At 47.7% G+C, this 22,578-nt stretch overlaps 1 protein-coding gene across 8 annotated transcripts in view; it reads right to left on the bottom strand.

Annotated features, from left to right (window-relative positions):
- RIN2 (Ras and Rab interactor 2) overlaps positions 1-22,578 on the bottom strand; it is a 204,280-nt gene that overhangs the window by 57,238 nt on the left and 124,464 nt on the right. For 6 of the 8 annotated variants that reach the window (XM_018057247.1, XM_018057251.1, XM_018057248.1 and 3 more), the window contains one exon: positions 5,935-6,035. The exons of 1 other annotated variant lie outside the window; for it this stretch is intronic. In XM_018057247.1, coding sequence (XP_017912736.1) covers positions 5,935-6,035 — 101 coding nt within the window. Of the gene's footprint in view, positions 1-5,535; positions 6,036-22,578 lie in introns of those variants that run through there. One more of the 8 variants, XM_018057254.1, reaches the window with a different exon arrangement.

Raw genomic sequence — 22,578 nt, 5'->3', positions numbered from 1 at the left:
GGTGCCATTGCCTTTTCTGATATAAGCATCCTACAACCCATCAATTCATTCCTATGTCCCTAACTGAAGCTTGTCACATGTGTTCCCCCAAAAGACACAAGAATGTTCACAGCAGTGTTATTCAAAATAGCCCCACACTGGAAACAATGCCAATATCCAATCAACAGAAAAAAACAACTTGTGCTGTATTCATAGAATGGAATACACACTGTATGATTCCAGTTGCGTCAAGTCCCAAAACAGGCAAACCTGACTGATGGCAACAGAAGCCAGGAAAGTGTTTACCCCTAGGGTACGGAGATCAGAAGGGAGTACACTGGGGGGACCCTCCCTCTGCTCTGGAGGAAGCTGAAGGCCTATCCCACATCTTCAGCATTTTATTTCTTTATGCACCAGACTATTTTCTTGGGCTCCAAAATCACTGCAGATGGTGACTGCAGCCATGAAATTAAAAGACGCTTGCTCCTTGGAAGAAAAGCTATGACCAAACTGCTGCTAAGTCTCTTCAGTCGTGTCCGACCCTGTGCAACCCCAGAGACGGCAGCCCACCAGGCTCCCCGTCCCTGGGATTCTCCAGGCAAGAACACTGGAGTGGGTTGCCATTTCCTTCTCCAATGCAGGAAAGTGAAAAGTGAAAGTGAAGTCGCTTAGTCGTGTCCGACTCTTCACGACCCCATGGACTGCAGCCTCCCAGGCTCCTCCATCCATGGGATTTTCCAGGCAAGAGTACTGGAGTGGGGTGCTATTGCCTTCTCTGGTGACCAACCTAGACAGCATATTAAAAAGCAGAGACATTGCTTCACCAACAAATGTCCATCTAGTCAAAGCTATGGTTTTTATGGATGTGAGAGTTGGACCATAAAGAAAGCTGAGCACTGAACAATTGATGCTTTTGAACTGTGGTGTTGGAGAAGACTCTTCAGAGTCCCTTGGACTGCAAGGGGATCCAACAAGTCCATCCTAAAGGAAATCATTCCTGAATATTCATTGGAAGGACTGATGCTAAAGCTGAAACTCCAATACTTTGGCCACCTGATGCAAAGAGCTGACTCATTTGAAAAGACCCTGATGCTGGGAAAGATTGAAGGCGGGAGGAGAAGGGGAAGACAGAGGATGAGATGGTTGGATGGCATCACTGACTCAATGGACATGAGTTTGAGCAAGCTCTGGGAGTTGGTGAAGGATAGGGAAGCCTGGCGTGCTACAGTCCATGGGTTCGTGAAGAGTTAGACACAACTGAGTGATTGAACTGAACTGAACTGAACTGAGGTCCCCTAATTGCTTTGAGTCTGGCATCTTGCTTCTCCAAGAGGCTTCTGATGCTTGAATATGTTTAGAATCTCAAAGGGTCTGGTGACTGTCATTTTTCCATTCACTGAATATTTACTAAGTGTATGCTACCTGCCAGACACCATCCTGTGTGTTGAAAAAAGCACAGCACTGGGCACAGATGAAGTCTCTGTTCTCACACAGCGTACTTTTTAGTGTTGGGGGCAGAAGACACATATGTAAGCCAGTGAGTCCATTTTAGGTCTGTACAAGTTCTACAAATTCGAATAAAGCCAGAGACTTCCCTGGTGGTCCAGGGGTTGAGAATCTGCCCTGCAACGCAGGGGACACAGGTTCAATCCCTGGTTGGGGAACTAAGAGCCCCCACTCCACAACTAGAGAGTCCATGAGCCTCAAATGAAGGTCCCTGCAAGATGCAATGAAGATCCCACATGTGGCTGCAATGAAGACCCAATGCAGCCAAAGAAATAAATTAATATTAAAAAAAAATAACAACAGCCAGCTGAGGGGACAGGAGAAAGGAGAGTCCATGGGTGACTACTTCCTGCAGGAAAGGCATTCCAGGCAGAAGGAACAGTAGGATGAAATCTGGGAGGTGGGGGCTTGCTTGGCCAGAAGCCCAGGGGCTGGCGTAGACAGATGGAGTAGGGGACACTGTCAGAAGACATTTAGGGGGCGGGGGAGGGGTTGGATCCCTGAAGGACTGAAGGCCATGGTGAAGATTTTGGTTTTAAATGGAAAACTACTATAGGAATTTGAATGCGAGGGACGTGACTTGGATTCAGATGAACTAAAGTCAGATCATCCTCTGACTTAGATAACAGTTCAGAGGGACTTCCCTGGCAGTCTAATACTCCACCTTCCAATGCAGGGAGTATAGATTTGATCCCTGGCCCAAATGCCACGGGAGCTGTGCCAAAAATTATAAAACAACAACAACAACAACAACAAAAAACAGCTCAGAGGTGGTGAATCGGTGAAGATAAAGCAGGGGCAGCAGGCAGGGTCTACTGCAGCGGGGGTGAGAAGTGGTCCCACCCTGGATCTATCTTACTGGCAGAGCTGCCAGAATTTGGAGATAGAGAGGAAGGCAGTTATGAGACAAGAGGTGTCAGGGTTGATGCATTTGTGAAGGGAAACCAAGGGCTCAGTCCTGGTCTTTGTAAGTTTGAAATGCCAAGGGTCAGGCTGTGGGCAGCTGGATGCAAACACGTGGATCCAACAGAGGACCAGCCTAGGGATGGATACAAGCTGGGAATCTGGGAATGTTCTGGAGGTGGGAATGCTTGTAATGATGGATGGATGAGACAGAGAGGTAAGAGGAAGTGGAACCAAAAAGATTCCATTTAACCTACGGTTGGATCATAAGCCACAAGCCTGGATGGGATCACACAGAAAGTTGCTCTAGAGATGTCTCTGTAAACAAGATACTGTGGTTATCACGTGCTGAGACTGGGCCAAGTGCTTCACAGCTATTAACTCAGTCTTCCTAACAACTCAGAGGTAAGGCTCCGTTACTGTCCCCATTTTACTGATGTGGACACTGAGGCTCCTATTCAGAAAGGAAAGGGGATGGTGCAGAGGCCGCTGGGGCCCCAGGGTCAGGTGGGCAGGGGGACGAGGAGGAAGCAGCCAGTGGCAGGTGAGGTGAGAGGAGACCAGGGAGCCTGGTGTCCCCGATGCCCACGAGTGTCCCTGCAGGGGACAGAAGGTGGGAGCTGACCATGGATAGGAAAAAGGGACATCTTTACTTCCACTAACCTGCTTCCTTCTGAAATTAACTTCCTCCCAGTTTGAATGCAGGCAGCACATCTCAGTAGTGCTCTCAGCCCCTGAGCCCTGTCACCACCAGCAGTCCCAGACATTCTCAGTGTCAGTGCAGTCCTGCCTGTGTTCATCTCCACTTCCAGATGAGAGCGGCTCCTCAACCCACAGCCTGACCTGGCCTTTAACATGTCAGTAAAGGAGCACCTACGCTATGAAATCACGTTAACAATTCTGATCCTCGTATCTCAATTGTTCCTGCTGTCGCGCTACATATTTTATTTTATGCATTTAGAGTATTATCCTGAGGAAGGGCTCCATGACACCCGAAAAGGCCTAAGACCTCCAGCTCATCTCAATATTAACCACAGAGGAGCCACTGCAGGCAGGAAACTGCATCCTAACCTGGGGAGTCAGCGGGTACTTCACCTTGCATCCACCCAGATGCTTCCTGGTGACTGCCTGGGGCAGGTGATGTTAGGCCACAGCGCCCAGGCATCCTCACCATGGGTGATGTCACAAAGGAAGGTGAGTGGGATGCCTTCCTGCAGCCACCAGAAGGTGCCCTGCCCACGTCTGGGGTAGGGGATGAGGGTGGGATGGGGTTGGGGGTGTGTCTTCTCTCTGCTGCTGCTGCTGCTAAGTGGCTTCAGTCGTGTCTGACTCTGTGCGACCCCACAGACGGCAGCCCACCCACCAGGCTCCGCCATCCCTGGGATTCTCCAGGCAAGAACACTGGAGTGTCTACAAGGCTCTCATTTGACTGGGTTCTGCTCCCCTCACTCCCACTGCTTCCCGGTCATCTGCCCTTCAGGGTGCTCTGTGCCAGGCTGACCCACTGTCTCCCTGTAGCCACAGTCCTGCTCTGCCCTCATCTGCAAACAGCTCAGAGTCCTCCTCGCAGTACCGCTCCATCACCTGCCTCTCCTGACTTTTCCACTGGGCAAAATGGAGGGATTAAAACTAAGTCCCTGTTCCATGCTCCAAACAGTCAGTGAGAGATCCCAGCACAGAATCCAGAGGCTTCTCAGGTGGGCTTTTTTCCATGTCACATGGGTCCCAAATCAGCAGAACTAGGGTCATGATAGAGTTTACTTCAAGGGTCGTTAGGAGACTCAATGAGCTGGCAGATGTAATATACTTACAACAGTGGTCCCCATGTGGTAAACACCATACACGTTGTTAAAGATAATCTTGGAAACAGATATTACCATATGTAAAATAGATAGCCAAGGAGAATTTGCTGAATGACTCAGGGAACTCAAACCAGGGCTCTGTAACAACCTAGAGGGGTAGGATGGGGAGGGAGGTGCCACGGCTGTTCAAGTGGGAGGGGACATGAGTAAACCTATGGCTGAGTCATGTTGATGTTTGGTAGAAACCAACACAGCATTGTAAAACAACTATCCTTCAATTAAAAAACAAACTAAAAAAAGATAATCTCAACTTTCCTGTTTCCCATTTTTAAAAGCCTTTAAAATTCATAAATTCAGTATCAACCAGTGTAGCATAAGAATAACAAACACTAATATGAAAAAAAAAAGTTTTTGTGGAATGTTTATAGCCATTTTAAAATTTAAAAACCTTAAAGGAGATGTTAAGGGTGAAGAGAAAAAACCTGGCTAAAAGTTCCATGGAGTCTGGAACTAGATTGAACACGGGGCAGAAAATCTCTGGTCAAAAATCAGTGTGCATTTGTCTAGTTTCTGGGGGAAAAAAATGAACCCATTAAAACCGTTCACACCAAAGTCAAGGGAAAGTCACAGAATGCCAAGTGGAGGACCATCTGGTCTACCTCCCGCATTTTTGTACAAAAGGAGAGGAGACAGACAGCACAGAGTATTTGCACAGCTAAGTGGGGGACACATTCCTCCAGAGACTCAGGGTGTGGACCCACAGACTCTCAGCTGCAAGGTGGCAGCTGCAGGGTGGCAGGGTGCCGCCCTGGGTCGGCTGGTTCTCCCTCCTCTACAGAAGGAACAAGTCGGGCTGGTTTGAAACTTGCCCTAACAACCAGATTCACCTGGTTTGCCTGCCTCTGCAGGACTCCTCCTGCCCAGCTCATGACTTGCAAGCAAAACCAATTCCAAAAATCTCACCCTCACACTGTACCAGGCAGCCTCAACCCCATTTCTTGAGAAAAAGGGGAAACTGCTAATAAATCTGGCCTCCGCGGCACCAAGTGTCCATGGCATTTTCTACTGACTATGCCCTCCTGTCCTTGCAAAGAACTAGAGCTTCCAAGAACTGGAGAAGGTCTGGGGACTCTCCTCCAGCCTGCCCACTCCCAACCTCTGTATCCTCATTCTGCAGAAAATGCCAGTCCTTAACTACCTACTTAGACCTTGTGCGTTGTGAACACAGCGTAACACAGGTAGCCAGTGCCTTTCTTCATCGCTTACAACCACATCGAATTTCCAATACGCCAGGTCACATTTCAGGCTAAGGGCCACAGCAGAAGGTGCTGGGGCTTTTCCTGACCTGAGAATGCAAAGCGAGCCCATCCTCTTCAGCGCTCCCTTTAAACCTTCTGGAGACAGACACGGGCTACACTGAGTTCTGTTTTGCACACGGAGGCTCCCGCTGCGCTACTGTTTCCATCACTGTGAGAAGGTGGAGGTGGCAGACAGAACTTTAGGTTTCCGGGTTCTGATGCCAAGAGGAGTGGAGAAGGTGTAAAGTTCAAGTGCCTTCAGAGGGATTAACGTCAACCCAGACAACTGGTTCCTAGGCCACTCCCACCTCCTACAGAAGATTCTTCTGGAGTGGCCACCACACTCCCAGTTCCCAAACCTGCCAGGCGACCGGAACAGCTATCCTGGTGGCTACCAGAGTCACATCGCCCCCATCGCGTCCCCGATGCCTAATCGCCTCGGTCACCTGTGGGCTTCGGTGGGTCCCAGGCCATTTTCCAGGCTGACATCTGTCTGCACCATCTCCTGTTTCAGTTCGCCGATCTCCGAGGCAATTGTGTCAATGAGCTATTCAAAGACAAAAATAGTGTGACGTCAGGAAGTGGAAGAGGCGTGCCCAGAGCTGGGCAGCTTCAGCCACTTCAATAGGAGCACAGAGATGACTGCTTTTCTTTTCTTTTTTTTAAAAAATATCCTGGCTTTTTGAATTTCCTTTACCCAGAGGAGGGGGGAAATAGGGAGGGAGCAGCTTCTGAGAAAGAGGAAGAACTTAGGTTTCGGTATCACCCTAAAATATGACATAAATAAAACAAAAAATATGACACCCAGTTTGCTTTCTCAACATGAACTACAAAGAGGAATAAACAAATCTTGGCAAAAACAGGCTTCAACATTCATACTGTCAAAGTGAACAGTCAAAATGGATGCCCTGGATTAAACATTATACCATCCTTATTCTGGTTACAGAAAGATGTCTATTTTGAAGATACATACAGTTGGCAAATCAACTTCCAATGACTTGTTAGGGGAAAGGGAAGAGAGAGGATTGTGTGGGGGTAGGAGCGGGTGAGCAGGCAGTCAGGGAGCCGCAGGGGAAGAGATGGGGAAACGTGCCTTCTTCTTGGAGAAGACTTGTGTGGTCTTGCATGCCTTGCCTACACGCTTGGGGAGAAGCTACATCTGGCCCTGAAGTTTGGTCTGAATTCTTGAGCCCCCCTTCCTCCCCATGTCCACTCATTCAAAAGGATCTTCATGATGCTAATCAGGATCTGTGGAACAGCTACTCAAAGTGTCACTGCTCATTCATTTTTTTAAAAATGTAGTTATTTTTTCATATAGGACTTCCCAGGTGGCTCGTGGTAAAGAATCTACCTGCACTGTAAGAGACACAGGTTCAGTCTTTGAATTGGGATGATCCCTTGGAAAAGGAAATGGCAACCCACTCCACTATTCTTGCCTGCGAAGTCCCATGGACAGAGGAGCCTGGCAGACTACAGTCCATAGCGTCACAAAAGAGGTGGACACAACTTAGCTAAATTAACAGATGTTTTCATATAAATGTCACTTATGTCAACAAGAAACCAATTAATATTTTAAAATAAACATTTAGATTATTTCTTTCCTAATATAGCAGATTTCTGTAGGTATAACCCACATGTCAAGCTCTCCATAATTTTTCACAGTGTAAAGGGGTCCCAGGGATAAAATGCTTGCGAATCATTATTCTAGCTTAAAGATGTTGTCATCTTGCCTCAAGCAGCTTTTATCCCACCCAGAGAGACTCTGGGAGAAATTTCATTTTGAGTCTATGCTGCTGCTGCTGCTAAGCCGCTTCAGTCACGTCCGACTCTGTGCGACATTTTGAGTCTATAGGCTGTACCAAAATGTTGACCCTCATCTATTCACTCATTCAGAATTTTATGGCTACTCACTTCATGCTAAGCACTCCATGACATTTCTCATGGAGACGACATTCTATCTGGGACACGGACCACAGCACTGAGCATCGAGAAGTTGCAAAATGGAGAGAGAATTGAGTGATGTTGTAGGTGGCAGCTGAAGGGTCATCCTAGCTACGGTGGGTGGTCAGGACAGGTCTTTGAGGAAGTGATGAAGCCCTGAATGACAAGAAAGCCAAGAAAAGATCAGGGGAGGAGCCTTCCACACAGCGAGTCCCAGAGGCGAGGGAGGTTTGTGGAAAAGTGTGGTCTGCCTGCCACCAGCCCTTGTCCACCTTCTAGATTACAGTACCCTTGGATTTGAGTTTTCAACTGAGGACCATTGGAGGGCTTTAGTAGGGGAATGGCCATTTTACTTGTTTTATGTTCTAAAAGATCCCCTTGGCTGCTGGCTACACGTGGTTTGCAAGGAGAAGCAGCAAAAGTAGTTAGGAGGCAACTGCAATGGTCCAGGCAAGAGACGACGGTGGTGTGGACCAGAGTGGTATCAGTGAGAAGGGGGTAAATCCAGGGTTCATTGGACATGGAAACTGAGAGGTGGACTGAATGTGGGTGTGGGGGGAGAGAAGTCTCAAGGCCACTCTTAAGTTGTTGGCTTGAGCAATTAGATAGATGATAGTGCCTTTCACTGAGGAAAAAATGGGGAAGGATCAGATCTGAGGAAGAAACCCAGCTGAACACTGCACAGGTTAAGTTTTAACTGAGTTGCTTGTTAGTCATCAGTTCAATGTATTGCCATTGTTATTGCTAAGTCACTTCAGTCGTGTCCGACTCTGCGCAACCCCATAGACGGCAGCCCACCAGGCTCCCCCATCCCTGGGATTCTCCAGGCAAGAACACTGGAGTGGGTTGCCATTTCCTTCTCCTATGCAGGAAAGTGAAAGATGAAAGTGAAGTCGCTCAGTCATGTCCGACTTAGTGACCCCATGGACTGCAGCCTACCAGGCTCCTCCATCCATGGGATTTTCCAGGCAAGAGTACTGGAGTGGGGTGCCATTGCCTTACTAAGGGTAGAACAACTTATACATTTGGAAGTCACTGGAATAGGTCACTGTGACAAGGAGAGACTACCTATGGGGGGTAGGGGGGGGATGGAGAAGGGGCCCCAGCAAACAGCTGTGTGCACTCTCAGCACTTAGAGGTCAGGGGATGGGGGGCCAGCCAAGTCCATCCCCTTTGTGTGTGACTGGGGTGCAGGCTGTAGGTGGAGCTTCTGGAAGCACTGGGGCCTTAAAAGAGGAGATAAGGGGATTTCCTTTGCGACACATTCCAGAGGCAAAAATTAAGTCTGACAATGTCAAATCCTTGAGGATGTGGGAAAACAGGAGCACTCACATGTTGCTGGAGGCATGTTGGCGAGCACGTTGGAAAGTGGTGTGTGGTACCTTATAGAGACACAGACTCCTGTGCACACGCTTGAGAGAAACCCACACCCCTGGGTGAGATGAGAATACTGGCCACACCGCTGTCTGTAAGAACACCAAATTATAAGCACCTAAATGTCCACCAATTGGAGACATTGGATAAATGGAGGTATAGAATACTCCACAGCACTTAAAATGAATGAACTAGGACCTCCCTGGTGGTCTAGTGGTTAAGACTCTGCATTTCTACCACAAGGGGCATGGGTTCAATCCTGGATTAGAGAAATAAAATCCCATAAGCCTGCCTGGTGTAGGCAGAAAAAAAAAGAAAGAAAAAGAACCAGATTATATACATCAACACAGGCAAAAGCTCAAACAAGTTTTCATAAAAGCAAAAAAAAGTGAAACAGATTACACTCAGTATATGAACTTTAAGCAAAATTGTACTGTTGAGTGTTTGTAGATATATACATGAAAATAGATGACCCCAAGATGCAGTATAGGGTTAATCATCCTAGTTCTCAGGAAGAGAAGTGGATGGAGGTATGTACAGATGGATAGAGGTGTGCACAGGTGGGTGGAGGTGTGCACAGGTGCGTGGAGGTATGAACAGGCAGATGGAGGTAGGCAGAGATAGAGCATCTCAGCCACCTGTAGCACTTCGTTTCTTAAAGTGGCAAAATGATGATACTGGATGGAGCCAGTGATGCGTGTAATATGTGATTTTCTGTATGTTTAACTGACTGTCATCAAACTTATTAGGTATATAAGAAAAAGGGTGAATATGTAGGAAAATGGAAAAAGGAAGGACTAAAAAGGTGGGAGTGAGTGGGGTGAGCTGGGGGTGTCTGAGTATCTGTGCAGGGGTCCCCCCTCCCCTTTCTAGGGCAGGAAGGTCACACATGGCCCATGAGGGAGCAAGTAGGCGTGCCCTGGGGAGGCCCAACCTTGACCTCCGGCAAATCTCAAAGGGAAGATTCCCACCCCAGAACATTCATCCTTTCTGCCCTCAGTCTCCTTCATGGCCATCATCACGAACTGAATGGCCTTCCCTGAGAGAAGCAGCTGACCCCTCCAGCCAGCTCTCTCTGTCCTGAACACACACTACAAACTGTGGTTGTCACTCAGTACACCCAGATGGCAAACCACAGGTGACACCCCTTATCTGTAAAGCAGAAGGGAAGGGCCGGGACCCCAAGACATGAAGGTGGATGACCACAGAGATTGCCCCGGCTGGATGACTCTGGGACGCTCTGGCTGGATTGAGGGCGTTTTCACCCCCCTCCATCTCCCCTCTCCACCCATTTGACCCCAACTCATCCATCGGATGGCACAGATTTACCTGACGGATGGACCAGAAGCTAGAGTTCCAGAGCCAGGCCGCCAGCAACAAGAGCCACCCCAAAATGTCTGCTGCTCCCTGAGGTCAGCCCCGAGGTCCCTGATGGGATGTAAGCTGCTCCCCATCACTGTTCCCAGACACAGGTGTGTTTGATTGGTTTTAATTCCGGCAGATGTTTGACCTCACCCGTTATGCTCTCATGTTCTTCCAGATTTCTGAGGGCAAACAGGATAACTTACCACCCACTGAAGGGGGAGCAGTGTGAACTGAAGTTTTAGCCTTTTCCTGTGTTAAAGCCAACAGCAGTCAGTTTCAGTATAAGCTGCTTCATCAAAGTTTCTCCAAATCCACTTACACAACCTGAGACCCCAGCACATCTGGGTCTCTGTTAGAACTCCTCCAGGGGGCAAGGGGCTGCCTACGCATGTGCCAAGCTGGAAGCCAGTGTGGCTTTCCGCAACCCTGTTTGGCCGCCCTGGACATGTGTGGACGCCCGAGGGGGTGGCAACACAGCCAAACGGCTGTTACTGAGTGAACTGGCACCAGAGATGGGCCTCAGGTTTCAGGGCACAGAGCCGGTGAGATAGTAGTACTTGTTCAAAACACAGCAGCTATGTTCTCTCCAGAAAATCCCACAAGCAGCAACATGGTCAGGGCACAGACAGCCTGCCCGGAAAAAGTCAGGGCATGGCCTCTGTTCTGAATACCCCTCAGGGCTGGTGTGCGGAGCAGGGAAATGGCTGCTGGTAGGACCAGCCACTTCTGCAGCCGCCACAGGGGGAACAAGCCTGGGGCTGGGTCTCTGCGTCCCTTCCTCATTCTGCTCAGAAAGCCAGTGCCCCCGCCCTGGGGTCCAGAACAAAACACAAGAAGTACTCCTTGGGATGAGTTTCACCCTACCCTGCAGCCAGGCCAAGGGCAGGAGAATTCGGGAAGCCCCAGGTTCTTTCCCAAGATCACACCCAGGGCTCGACCTGGACAACATGGAACCTATGCAGCTCCAGCCGGGCCCAGGAGTCTACACTGATGTGGGCCACTCTATAATTATTTTGGGTGGGTCATGTCCCTGTCGGGGGAACCTCATCCTTGGGGCCACGCTTCCAGCAGCAGGGGGTACAGTGTGTGAGGCAGCCCGCTTTGCATTCTCTACCTGACAGAGAAAGTGCTTCCTGTCTTATCAGTAAACAATGATGTCACAGTCACCAGCGATTTCAGCCCTCCAGGGCACTCAGGAAGGAGGAAGAATACCTGAGCTCTAACAGCCATCAGATTGCAACCACTCCCTTCAGTAAGCCCAAGGGAGCTCAGTTTAGTTCAGTGGCTCAGTTGTGTCCCCTTGGACCGCAGCACACCAGGCCTCCCTGTCCATCACCAACTTCCAGAGTTTACTCTGACTCATGTCCATCGAGTCGGTGATGCCATCCAACCATCTCATCCTCTGTCGTCCCCTTTTCCTCCTGCCTTCAATCTTTTCCAGCATCAGGGTGTTTTCCAATGAGTCAGTTCTTTACATCAGATGGCCAAAGTATTGGAGTTTCAGCTTCAGCATCAGTCCTTCCAATGAACATTCAGGACTGATTTCCTTTAGGATGGACTGGTTGGAGCTCAGGATGTGAAAGAAAAAAACACCCAGGACACTGGCCCCAGATAGCTGAGATGCATATGAAAGGAACGATTTCAGTGAGCCCAGACTCTTGCACTTCCCAAATACAGAAAGGCGCTAAATTCCTTGTGATATCTGGCTCTCTTTAATTCACAAAAATACTTTTGATGTTCAGACTACCTACCCTTTGTTGCAAAACTTCTATATAACCTGGCTCCTCACCGATCCCCCTTACCCCGCTCCCCTGGAGCAATTCTCTCAAGACCACTTGAGATGCTACCTCCTGGGCTTAAGTCCTAAAAATTTCCATCGAACGTAACTCTCATCTTTTAGGTTGCGACTATTTTTTTTTAAGTCGAAAGAGCAGTGGTGAGGACCCCAGCTGTGGCTCAGAAAGACCTTCCTTCCAATCCCAGCCCAACCCCTGTCAGCTGAGTCCTGAATCCCTCCGTACCCACTTATTCCTGAACCCCTGATACGAGGGCTGGGGTTTGGGTGAGTACATAGGATGACGAGATGAAAACATCTTGGAGCCTGCCTCTAAATGCTCTCACATTTTCTTCCTAGTTCAGTCCTCTCTTTATATGAATGGTGACCTGCTAGGAAGCAGAGAGCTGATACAGCCGACACTTAAAACACACTCATTCACCGCCCTGCCTGCAAAGAGGCCGTTTCATCCCCACTACAAAAGATTAGTGTTCCTGGACTCCAACCCTCCTTCTGCCTGTCTGCCCCAAAGTCTCTAAGCTCGAGATCTGCCCACTAGATAACAATTTTCCCCAATGAACTGATGGACCAGGAGAGAAGTTGTCTGACACCCTTGCTTGCAGGGCAGGCTGGAGGGAGGGAAAAGGAGGGACTCAATCTTGCTTTCTTTATTTTAGAGTTAGATAAGAGGAGAGAGATTCTTTTGAAGGTCAAGTAAAAAAGAAAGCGCTTATAGAGCAAGTTCTGATACAGGAATTCCAGTACTAACTCAGGAGTGTTATCAGCGGTTCTTGAAAGGATGTGTCACTGACAGATGAAGACTTGAATCCTAGGGTGTGGGAAAAGTTAAGCGCCTGACTCCCAGCCATGGAATTTCTATTCCCCAAGTGCATTGAGTTGGCCTTGGGATATGATGGGCCTTGAGAATCTTATCAGCTCTATGGGCTTAGACCCACCTCCAGGTCACAAACAACCACTGACCCTCACAACTGCCTTTCCTGTTTCCGCTGAGCTGGCGGAGCCTCCAGGTCTAGTGGGCACACCCCATGCTGGAGTTTTCCTAAAGCAATCTGGAAAATAATTGGCTTGTTACAAACTTTCAGAAGATTTTTGCCCCCAGGAACTGTCACCATGGAAACAAAGAAGTAATGAAGGCTGCTTGCCTTCACTTGTGGAGGAGTGTCTGGGGAGTGACACTGGAGCATCTTGGAATTTGGCCCTTTTTTTGTTTTTATGTGTTAGTTGCTCAGTCATATCCGACTCTCTTCGACCCTGTGGACTGTATTCCCCCAGGCTCCTCCGTCCTTGGGATTCTCCAGGCAAGAATATTGGAGTGGGTTGCCATTTCCTCCTCCAGGGGATCTTCCCAACCCAGTGATTAAACCTGAGTCTGCTGAATTTGCAGGCAGATTCTTTACCATCCTGGAGAAGAAAATGGCAACCCACTCCAGTATTCTTGCCTGGAAAATCCTAAGGACAGAGGAGCCTGGTAGGCTACAGTCCACGGGGTTGTGAAGAGTCGGACACGACTGGGCGACTTCACTTCACTTTCTTTACCATCTGAGCTACCAGGGAAGCCCTCTCCCAAGAGTGTTTGCATTGATGTTTGTGAAATTTTAATTATAATTACAGACATAATACATATATATATTTCCATGAAATCATGGGTTATTTGTACTTTCCTGGTGGCCCAGTGCTTAAGACTGTGCTTCCAGGGCAGGGGTTGGGGATTCCATGCCTGCTCAGAGAACAAAGATCCCAATCCCCAAAGATTACTGAAGCAGTGGATAAAGAGTATCACCCGTTATGTCAGTAAACAAAGGATGTCATGGCCACCAAGCCCTCAGCCACTGTAGCTCCCAGATCATGCACCTTGAGGGGATTCAGGGAGGAGAAAAACAGGATACGAAGGTAGCTAGAAAGATGCACACCAAAACATGATTTCAACGAGCCCAGACTCTTGCTTTTTTCCCATAGGAAAGTGCTAAATTCATCAACTAGAGATGTCTTTTTCTTTAATTAACAGTAATATTTTGATGTTCCAGCTACTTGTTTTTTGTTGTAAAAACTCCTGTGTATCCTGGCTCCTCCTTTACCTCTTTGGAACAGTCCCTCAGAGCTATCTGAGAGGCCATCTCCTGGGCTTAAGTCCTTGGTATGTCCCCTGAACAAAACATAATTCTCAACTTTTAGGTTGTGCATTTTTTTCAGTCGACATAGTTAAAACTAATCTCCGTTGACTGCTGCCACTAACCCCACCTACTCGGAAGGAATCACAATGATCAGTTTTCTGTGTGTCATTCTTTTTTAAACATTTTAATTAATTAATTAATTTTTGGCTGTGCTGGGTCTTCGTCGCTGTGAGGCCTCTTCTCCAGCTGTGGTGAGCAGGGGCTACTCTCAGTTGGGTGTACAGGCTTCTTGTTGCGGTGACTTCTCTTATCTCGGTGCACGGTCTGTAGGGCCCGTGGGCTTGAGGAGTTGCAGCTCCCAGGCTCTAGAGCGCAGGCTCAGTAGTTGTGACGCGTGGGCCTAGCTGCTCTGCGGCATGTGGGATCTTTCCAGACCAGGGGTCGAACCTATGTCTCCTGCACTAGGAGGCAGGGAAGCCCAGTTTTGTGTGTTTCAATCTTGAATGTTATCATTATGCGCTTTGTCTGCACAATGGAATTGTACTGATGTACTGTCCCATAGCTCGCTCATACTCATTTCACCTAAGAAAATGTTGATACATGAATACTTGGTTAATTCTTTTTATTTTGTTTACTTTTAATTTTTCGTCTGTGCCGCACAACATGTAGGCTGTGAGTTCCCCGACCATGGATTGAATCCTCCCTGCTCTGCATTTCAGTCTTAAAGTCCAGAGTCTTAACCCCTGGACCACTAGGAAAGTCCCACCCTTGGTTAATTCATTTCAAGTGGGAATGGTTTTCCACCAAAGGGATAGCCATGCAGGGATATACCTAGGAATACCCCATGTATCCATTCTACTTTGATAAATGCTTAGGTCATTTCTAATATGTTGCTGTCACAATCATGACTGTGATGAGCAGCCTTGTGTACCGTGTGAAAACTCAAGAGAAAATGCCAAATTGTAGGCACATAGGAGGTTATGAGGAGGTACCATGTGGCTCTTCGGGGGTCTGTGCCCAACTCCAGTACCTCCACCTTCTTTGAAAACATCCACCTCACTTGTCAGCATTTACTGTGTGTTAGTTGCTGAGTCCTGTCTCTTTGCGAGCCCATGGACTATATAGCTCACCAGTCTTCTCTGTCTGTGGGATTCTCCAGGCAAGAATACTGGAGTGGGTTGCCATGCTCTCCTTCAGGGAATCTTCTCAACCCAGGGACTGAACCTGAGTCTCCTGCATTGCAGGTGGATTCTTTACCATCTGAGCTACCAGGGAAGTATCAATATTTTTAAGCTTTGGCTAATCTGATAAATGGCTTTTTATTATCTTAGTGCTCTGCAAAGATTATTTTTGTTGGGAAGGAAGAAATTTTTCTCTGCCCTTCTTCACTCTTCTGGCTGGTCAAAGATTTAGAAGTTAAAAAAAAAAAAAAGTGGGAACATTCTTGGATGTCCAGTGGTTAACACTCTCAGCTTCCACTGGAAGGGGCGAGGACTCCATCTCTGTGGGGAACTAAGATTCCACATGCTGTGTGGCAAGGCCAAAATAACTAAAATAAATTAAATTAGGATGAAACAGGTTAACAGCAGAAAGTCAAACAAAGTGTAATAACATGTACACATAGGGGAGAGCCAAAAAAACCAAAATGGCCAAAACCTTTAAATATCACCTTCAGCTAAAGACAAAAGAGAATGTTGGAACATTCGGGCTTCAATTCGAATGTTCTGGCTTCAAAGGGAAGGAAGATAGTTCTTAGGAGATGGACCAATAGCTGTTTGGAAAACAAAGGTTTGCTGGGCCCTGCAGAGACAATGGGCCATGACTTCCCGTCCAATGCCTCATGTGAGTTAGAGGCTTCTAGGCAATGGCTCCCTTCTGGTACAGGTCCTCTATCTGTGTTTTTTTAGGCAGTTTAAGGGGAAGGTCAAAGGTTCTTCCTGAGTCTTCAGAGCTATTGTCTCCAGCTTCAAATAATCTGCATGCCAAAGAGATATTTTGGGGTGGCAAGTTTTTCTTCCTTTCATATTTTGGTCATCTATTTGTATTCCTTCCCAGAGGAATTATCTGTTCGTTTATTTGTTGCCTGTTTAGGGGTTTGCTGATTTTTCTTAAGTTGTGGATATGAATCCCTTGTCTCAAATACTGAAGATTCCCCCCTCATCCTGTTTCTCTGCCTTTTACATTTCCTTAAATTAAAAAAAAAAAATTTTATTTTGCCTGTGCTAGGTCTTAGTTGCTCTTCACCATGGCAGGCAAATTCTTAGTTCTGGCATGTGGGATCTAGTTCCCTGACCAGGGTGGAACCCGGGCCCCCTGCTTTGGGAGCAAGAAGTCTTAACCACTGGACCACCTGGGAAGTCCCAAATTTCCTTAAACTTTGAATGTTGATAGAATCAAAAGTTACTTAAGGCTCTTGCTGACTCTCTGCTGTCTAGGAAGACACTCCTTATCTGGAAATAAGAATGTCTCCCTGGTTTTCTCTAAGACACATGCCATTTTGCCTCTTTACGTATGATGTATTTGCTTCTTTGTAGGCCTGTCATCCATCTGGATTTAATCCTGAGTGTGACGTGAAGTTGGGACAAGGAGGTGAGGGGTGACTGTGATAAGACCAGGGCTAGTTCTACACTACCCGCTCTCCTGGCCTAAACCCTGCCCTGAGGTACCTTCTACAGGCCAAGGAATGTGCCCAGAAGGCTCCCTTTTCCTAATTTGCCCAAAGGCTGGGGGTAGCTCAGGACAGATGATCTCTGCACTGGATTTTTCATCCCATATGGAGAGTCAGAGACACCACAGTATTTACGCCACAGTCCCTACTGATCCAAAACAGCCCTTTAGCCACTTTGAAAGAAAGTGAAAGTGTTAGTCCCTCAGTCGGTCCAACTCTTGAGACCCCATAGACTGTAGCCTGCCAGGCTCCTCTACTCATGGAATTCTCCAGGCAAGAATACTGGAATGGGTTGTGATTCCCTTCTCCAGGGGATCTTCCTAACCCAGGGATGGAACTTGGCTCCCCTGCATTGCAGGTAGACTCTTTACCATCTGAGTCACCAGGGAAGCCAATCAGAACCTTCCTAGTTACCAAAAAACAACACCCACTACCTTCTTATTCCACCTTCTCCTTTGGAGTTAAAAAAATACAGCCCACCTCCAACACACATAGAGGAAAACTTAATAAGCAACCCACCCCTCCCCATCCTCTGTGTTAAGTCAATGGTTTGCCATAAGTAATTTTCTGTTTTTAGCACAAAGTAGTAAATAGCAGTATTTAGAAGAAACAAACACGAGTGAATAATTGAATTATTTAAAAGCAGAATTTTGGCTAAAGGCCCGGCTTCAAATTCCTTTGGCTCTGTTGATTCAAGCAGTGCATTCCCTGAGGAAATCATTTGACCCCCTTACATTTTCTCATCCATGAACTGATGACGCGTTGAGGGCTGTTTCTCAGGGCCGTTTAAGGGTCCAAGGAGGTGTTGCAGGCCATGTCCACAATAGACAGGCCCCTTTATTGTTTGCTGTAGGGTGGGAAGTGGGGGTGGCGGGGAGGCGGGTGTGGAGAGAGGGCTTTCAATTGATACCACCCTCCTCGGAGGACAGCAAGGTGAGAGGTGTGGTTTAAGGTGTGCCACCAGAAGCTCCAGGTGGGGTTATGGATGCTGGATGCGATGGCTGATTGTATATGCTGGGGACGCAGGTCCTGCTGCAATGCCCACAAGGGAGAGGGAGACCTCTGTGTACTATTTCCCCCAAGCACTTGAATTCCATGGGGCTCGTTGGGGACCTGAGAAGCATGGAGATACTTTGAATGGGTCCCTTGGACTACAAGGAGATCAAACCAGTCCATCCTAAAGGAAATCAACCCTGAATATTCATTGGAAGGACTGATGCTGAAGCTGAAGCTCCAATACTTGAGCAATCTGACGCGAAGAGCCGATTCATCAGAAAAGACCCTGATGCTGGGAAAGATTAAGGGCAGGAGGAAAAGGGGGTGACAGAGGATGAGATGGTTGGATGGCTTCACTGACTCCATAAACATGAGCTTGAGCAAGCTCCAGGAGTTGGTGATGGACAGGAAAGGTGGCATGCTGCAGTCCATGGGGTCGCAAAGAGTCGGACATGACTGAGCGACTGAACAACAACTTAGAATGGGTAGAAATATTTGAAAGGCAAAAGCCCCCGTCAGTTCTTGGTGCACCTTAGGTGTGATGGTACCCACTGCAGGACTCATCCAGGAACCAGGCTTCCGGACTTCGAGCCTCTTGTTGGACCTTCCTGGTATCTGAAAAGCCCTGCAAACATCAGGTTGCAGAGTGGTCTCGCTGACACTAGCACTTCTGCCAGACATGCTGGGTGCTTCCCCAAGGCCGGCGGGGGAAGGGAACCCGGCCCTCCACGGCCAGCCCCAAGTCCCCTGTCAGAAGACAGAAACTGCTTGGTCTTGTGCACAGAGACCCAGAAGTACCCTCAGAGTCAGTTCTGGACCACTGACTGATGGGCGCTCACTGTAAACGCTCCAGCTCCCTCACCTCTGGTCCTTGAAGACAGAGCCAGAGTTACCCTTAAAGGACTTCCCTTGAACTTGGACCCTCACTCACCCTCTCTGCCCCACTCCACTATGGGTTTTTCTTGGTAGAACTTTCTGATAAGCCACTTTCATGAAAAATTTTAGCTCTGGGCTTGTTTCTGGAGACACTGACCCAAGGTGCCCCCAACCTCCCCTGTTGCCTCCCTCCCCTCATTCACCACTTGAGGCTGATGGTCCTTTGTCTGGGACCATCCTGAAGCCAGAGGCTCTCCCCAATGGCCCCCACCTGGACGCAAATTCCGCACAGCAGGAATGGTGTCCTTGTGCTCTGTGGAGACCTCCGAGCTCAGGACAGTTCGGGGCACTTCCCTCTCCTGCCTTCCTCTTGGTAACTTCCCTGTCCATTTCCATCTAGACCAGGGATAAATCAGGACACGGGGTGGGTGGGGCTCCAGCCTGACCTCAGCTGGACACCACAGGGAAGTGGCTGACCCTGTGGCAGCTGCTGCAAAGGCATAGCTCCAGAGTTTTCAGCTGTTCACCAGTGATCACACCAAGGGGGCTGTACATGCAGAATTCAGAGCTCTGAACTTCTGTTTAGGTCTCACTGAGCAGAAGCCATTGGTTTGAAACCCTGGCCCCAGACTTCCCTGGCGATCCAGTGGTTAAGAATCTGCTTGCCAATGCAGGGGGCATGGGTCCGATCCCTGATCCATTCCAGAAGGATCCCACATGCAGAGGAGCAACTAAGCCTGCGTGCCACAACTACTGAGTTTGCACACCTATAGCCTGTGCTCTGAAACAAGAGAAGCCACCGCAATGAGAAGCCCACGAGCGCCGCAACTAGAGATAGCCCTCGAGCAGCAATGAAGACCCAGTGCAGCCAACATTAATAAATACATATAAAAAATAATAATGCAAAGAACTGACTCGTTGGAAAAGACCCCGATCCTGGGAAAGATTGAGGGCAGGAGAAGGGGGTGACAGAGGATAAGATGATTGGATGGCATCATCAACTCAATGGACATGAGTTTGAGCAAACTCCAGGAGAGAGTAAAGGACAGGGAGGCCGGCATGCTGCAGTCCGTGGGTTTGAAAACAGTTGGACTCAACTTAGCAACTAAACAACCACCTCTAATGACTAAATTGTAAACTGCTTCTATCCAAGGGTAAGAGACCTCCACACTGGCTCTACCCCGCCGGACACTCACTTCCAAATATGGGGAGGCTGTGGAGGGCAGGGAGACCTCTGCCATCAAGCACGCCAAAGGCTCAGTACAACCTGAAGAGGCCCAGCCCAGAGCTGTTAGTTTAATTATATTTGAAATGATCCTCCACAACAAACACTAATATAACTTTAGACTTAGTGCATCTTTGGGGAAAAATTATTTTTTAATGTATTTATTTACTTATTTAAGGGGAAACATTTTTTTCATATATTTATTTATTTTTATTTATATTTGGCTATGCCCAGGTCTTTGCTGCTGGATGTGGACTTTAGTTGCGGTGAGTAGGTGAGTAGGGGCTACTCTCTAGTTGTGGTGCCTGGGCTTCTCATTGCAGTGGCTTCTCTTGCTGAGGAGGACAGGCTCTGCTGCTGCTGCTAAGTCACTTTAGTCGTGTCTGACTCTGTGTGACCCCATAGACGGCAGCCCACCAGGCTCCCCCGTCCCTGGGATTCTCCAGGCAAGAACACAGGAGTGGGTTGCCATTTCCTTCTCCAATGCATGAAAGTGAAAAGTGAAAGGGAAGTCGCTCAGTCGTGTCCAACTCTTAGCAACCCCATGGACTGCAGCCCACCAGGCTCCTCCGTCCATGGGATTATCCAGGCAAGAGTACTGGAGTGGAGTGCCATTGCCTTCTCCGGACCGGCTCTACGCACACAGATTTCAATAGTTGTGGCACACGGGTTTAGTTGCTCTATGGGATGTAGAATCTTCCTGGACCAGGGATCAAACTCATGTCCCCTGCACTAACAGGTGGATTCTTACCCACTGTACCACCAGGGAAGTCCCGGAAAAAAAAAATTTTTTTTAATGATACACAGAGTGTCTGTAGTTTAATATATAAAATATGGAAGCAGCCGGTGTGATGTGCCTTGAAACAGTCATCCTGCTGAGGTCCTGATTTACTCTGTCAGTTGTCTGAGGTCGGTGTTGCATTAGATTCTTCAATGAGTTTAGAAGTTACAGATACCTATCTATCACTGCTCATGGCTTTGAGTTTTAAGGTGAAATAACAAGATAACCAACAAACACCATGAAGAGCAAAGCTCTTTCTAAGGCTCGGCACTAATGTTTCTACAGCCCTGGTTTTAGCATCTGTGTCTGAAGTTTTAATGCTGTATGTTTTTAAAAGATTTTTAAGAAATGGTTACAGTGGTGATCATTTTGCAATGCAGAGAAATTTTAAGTCACTATATTGGGCACCAGAAATTAACTCAGTCTTACAGACCAATTGCTTTTCCAGTAGTCATGGAGATGTGAGAGTTGGACTATAAAGAAAGCTGAGTGCGGAAGAATTGATGCTTTTGAACTATGGGGTTGGAGAAGACTCTTGAGAGTCCCTGCCAATCCCCAGTCCATCCTAAAGGAAGTCAGTCCTGAATATCCATTTGAAGGACTGATGCTGAAGCTGAAACTCCAAAACTTTGGCCACCTGATGGAAAGAACTGACTCACTGGAAAGACCCTGATACTAGGAAAGATTGAAGGCAGGAGGAGAAGGGGACAACAGAGGATGAGAGGGTTGGATGGCATCACTGACTCAATGGACATGAGTTTGAGCAAGCTCTGGGAGTTGGTGATGGACAGGGAAACCTGGTGTGCTGCAGTCTATAGGGTCGCAGAGAGTCAGACACGACTGAGTGACTGAACTGAACAGACCAATTATACTTCAAAAACAAACTCATAGAAAAAGAGATCAGATTTGCGGTTATCAGAGGTGGGAGGTGAGGGTGCAGGGGAGGGGAAATTGGAGGAAGGTGGTCAAAATGTACAGACTTGTAGTTATAAGATAAAGAAGTACTAGGAATGTAATTTACAACAGGATTAATACAATTAATATTGTATGATATATATGAAAATGGTTAAGAGAGTAAATCCTAAGAGTTCTCACTGCAAGGAAAGAAAATCTTTTTTCATTTCCATCAATTTTGTATCTACTGGGTTGTCCAAAAAGTTAAGTTTTTGGCCAACCCGTTATATGAAATGATGGATGTTCACTAAACTTATGGTGGGCATCATTTCATGATGTATGCAAGTCAAATCAGTAGGCTGTACGTGGCTGCATGTCAATTATATCTCAGTCAAGCTGGGGAAAAATAAGAAAAGAAAAAAGAAGCGTGTACAGAGTACTTTAAAAACCTCAGACTCTAGGTCAACAACAGGAAAGGTGCACAATCTGCTCTATCAAATTGAAGATGCTATCATTAAAAGACATGGTGTTACTTTGTATACCACCAAGAAAAAAAAGCTGCCAGTAATAATTATAACATATCATTGATCATTGTAGTTGTTGTTCGGTTGTTAAGTCATGTCCAGCTCTGTGTGACTCCATGGACTGTGGCATACCAGGCACCTCTGTCCCACTAACTCCCAGAGTTTGCTCAAATTCATGTCCATTGATTATAGGATACAAATAACTTCAGAGATGGTGGTAACTTTTGAAGCAGTACATCTTAGAATTGAAATGCACTATCTACGGCTTCATGCAGATCAAGCGGAAGGGCCTGAGGTTGTGTTGGTTGTTAGCGGCTTGTTTTGTTGTTTTGATAACAACAAACATGCTGTGTGGGACCAGCGTCCTGGAACTTACAAAACAGTGGTGGGCAGATGACCAGCTGGCCTTCCAGCCTCCTGGGCTCCACCTGGCACTCCCTCCAGGTGTGACAGGCCTCAAGAGGGTGTTCCACCAAGCTGGAGGCTAGAAGCCTGGTCAGAACATATTCCTGCACACCGAGCAGGCTTCCCTGCCCAGGA

This window comes from Capra hircus, chromosome 13 (assembly GCF_001704415.2).
Source record: "Capra hircus breed San Clemente chromosome 13, ASM170441v1, whole genome shotgun sequence".
NCBI classification, from domain to species: domain Eukaryota; kingdom Metazoa; phylum Chordata; class Mammalia; order Artiodactyla; family Bovidae; genus Capra; species Capra hircus.
The sequence above is the reverse complement of the archived record's forward strand: the minus strand, read 5'-3'. Positions and strand labels throughout refer to the sequence as shown.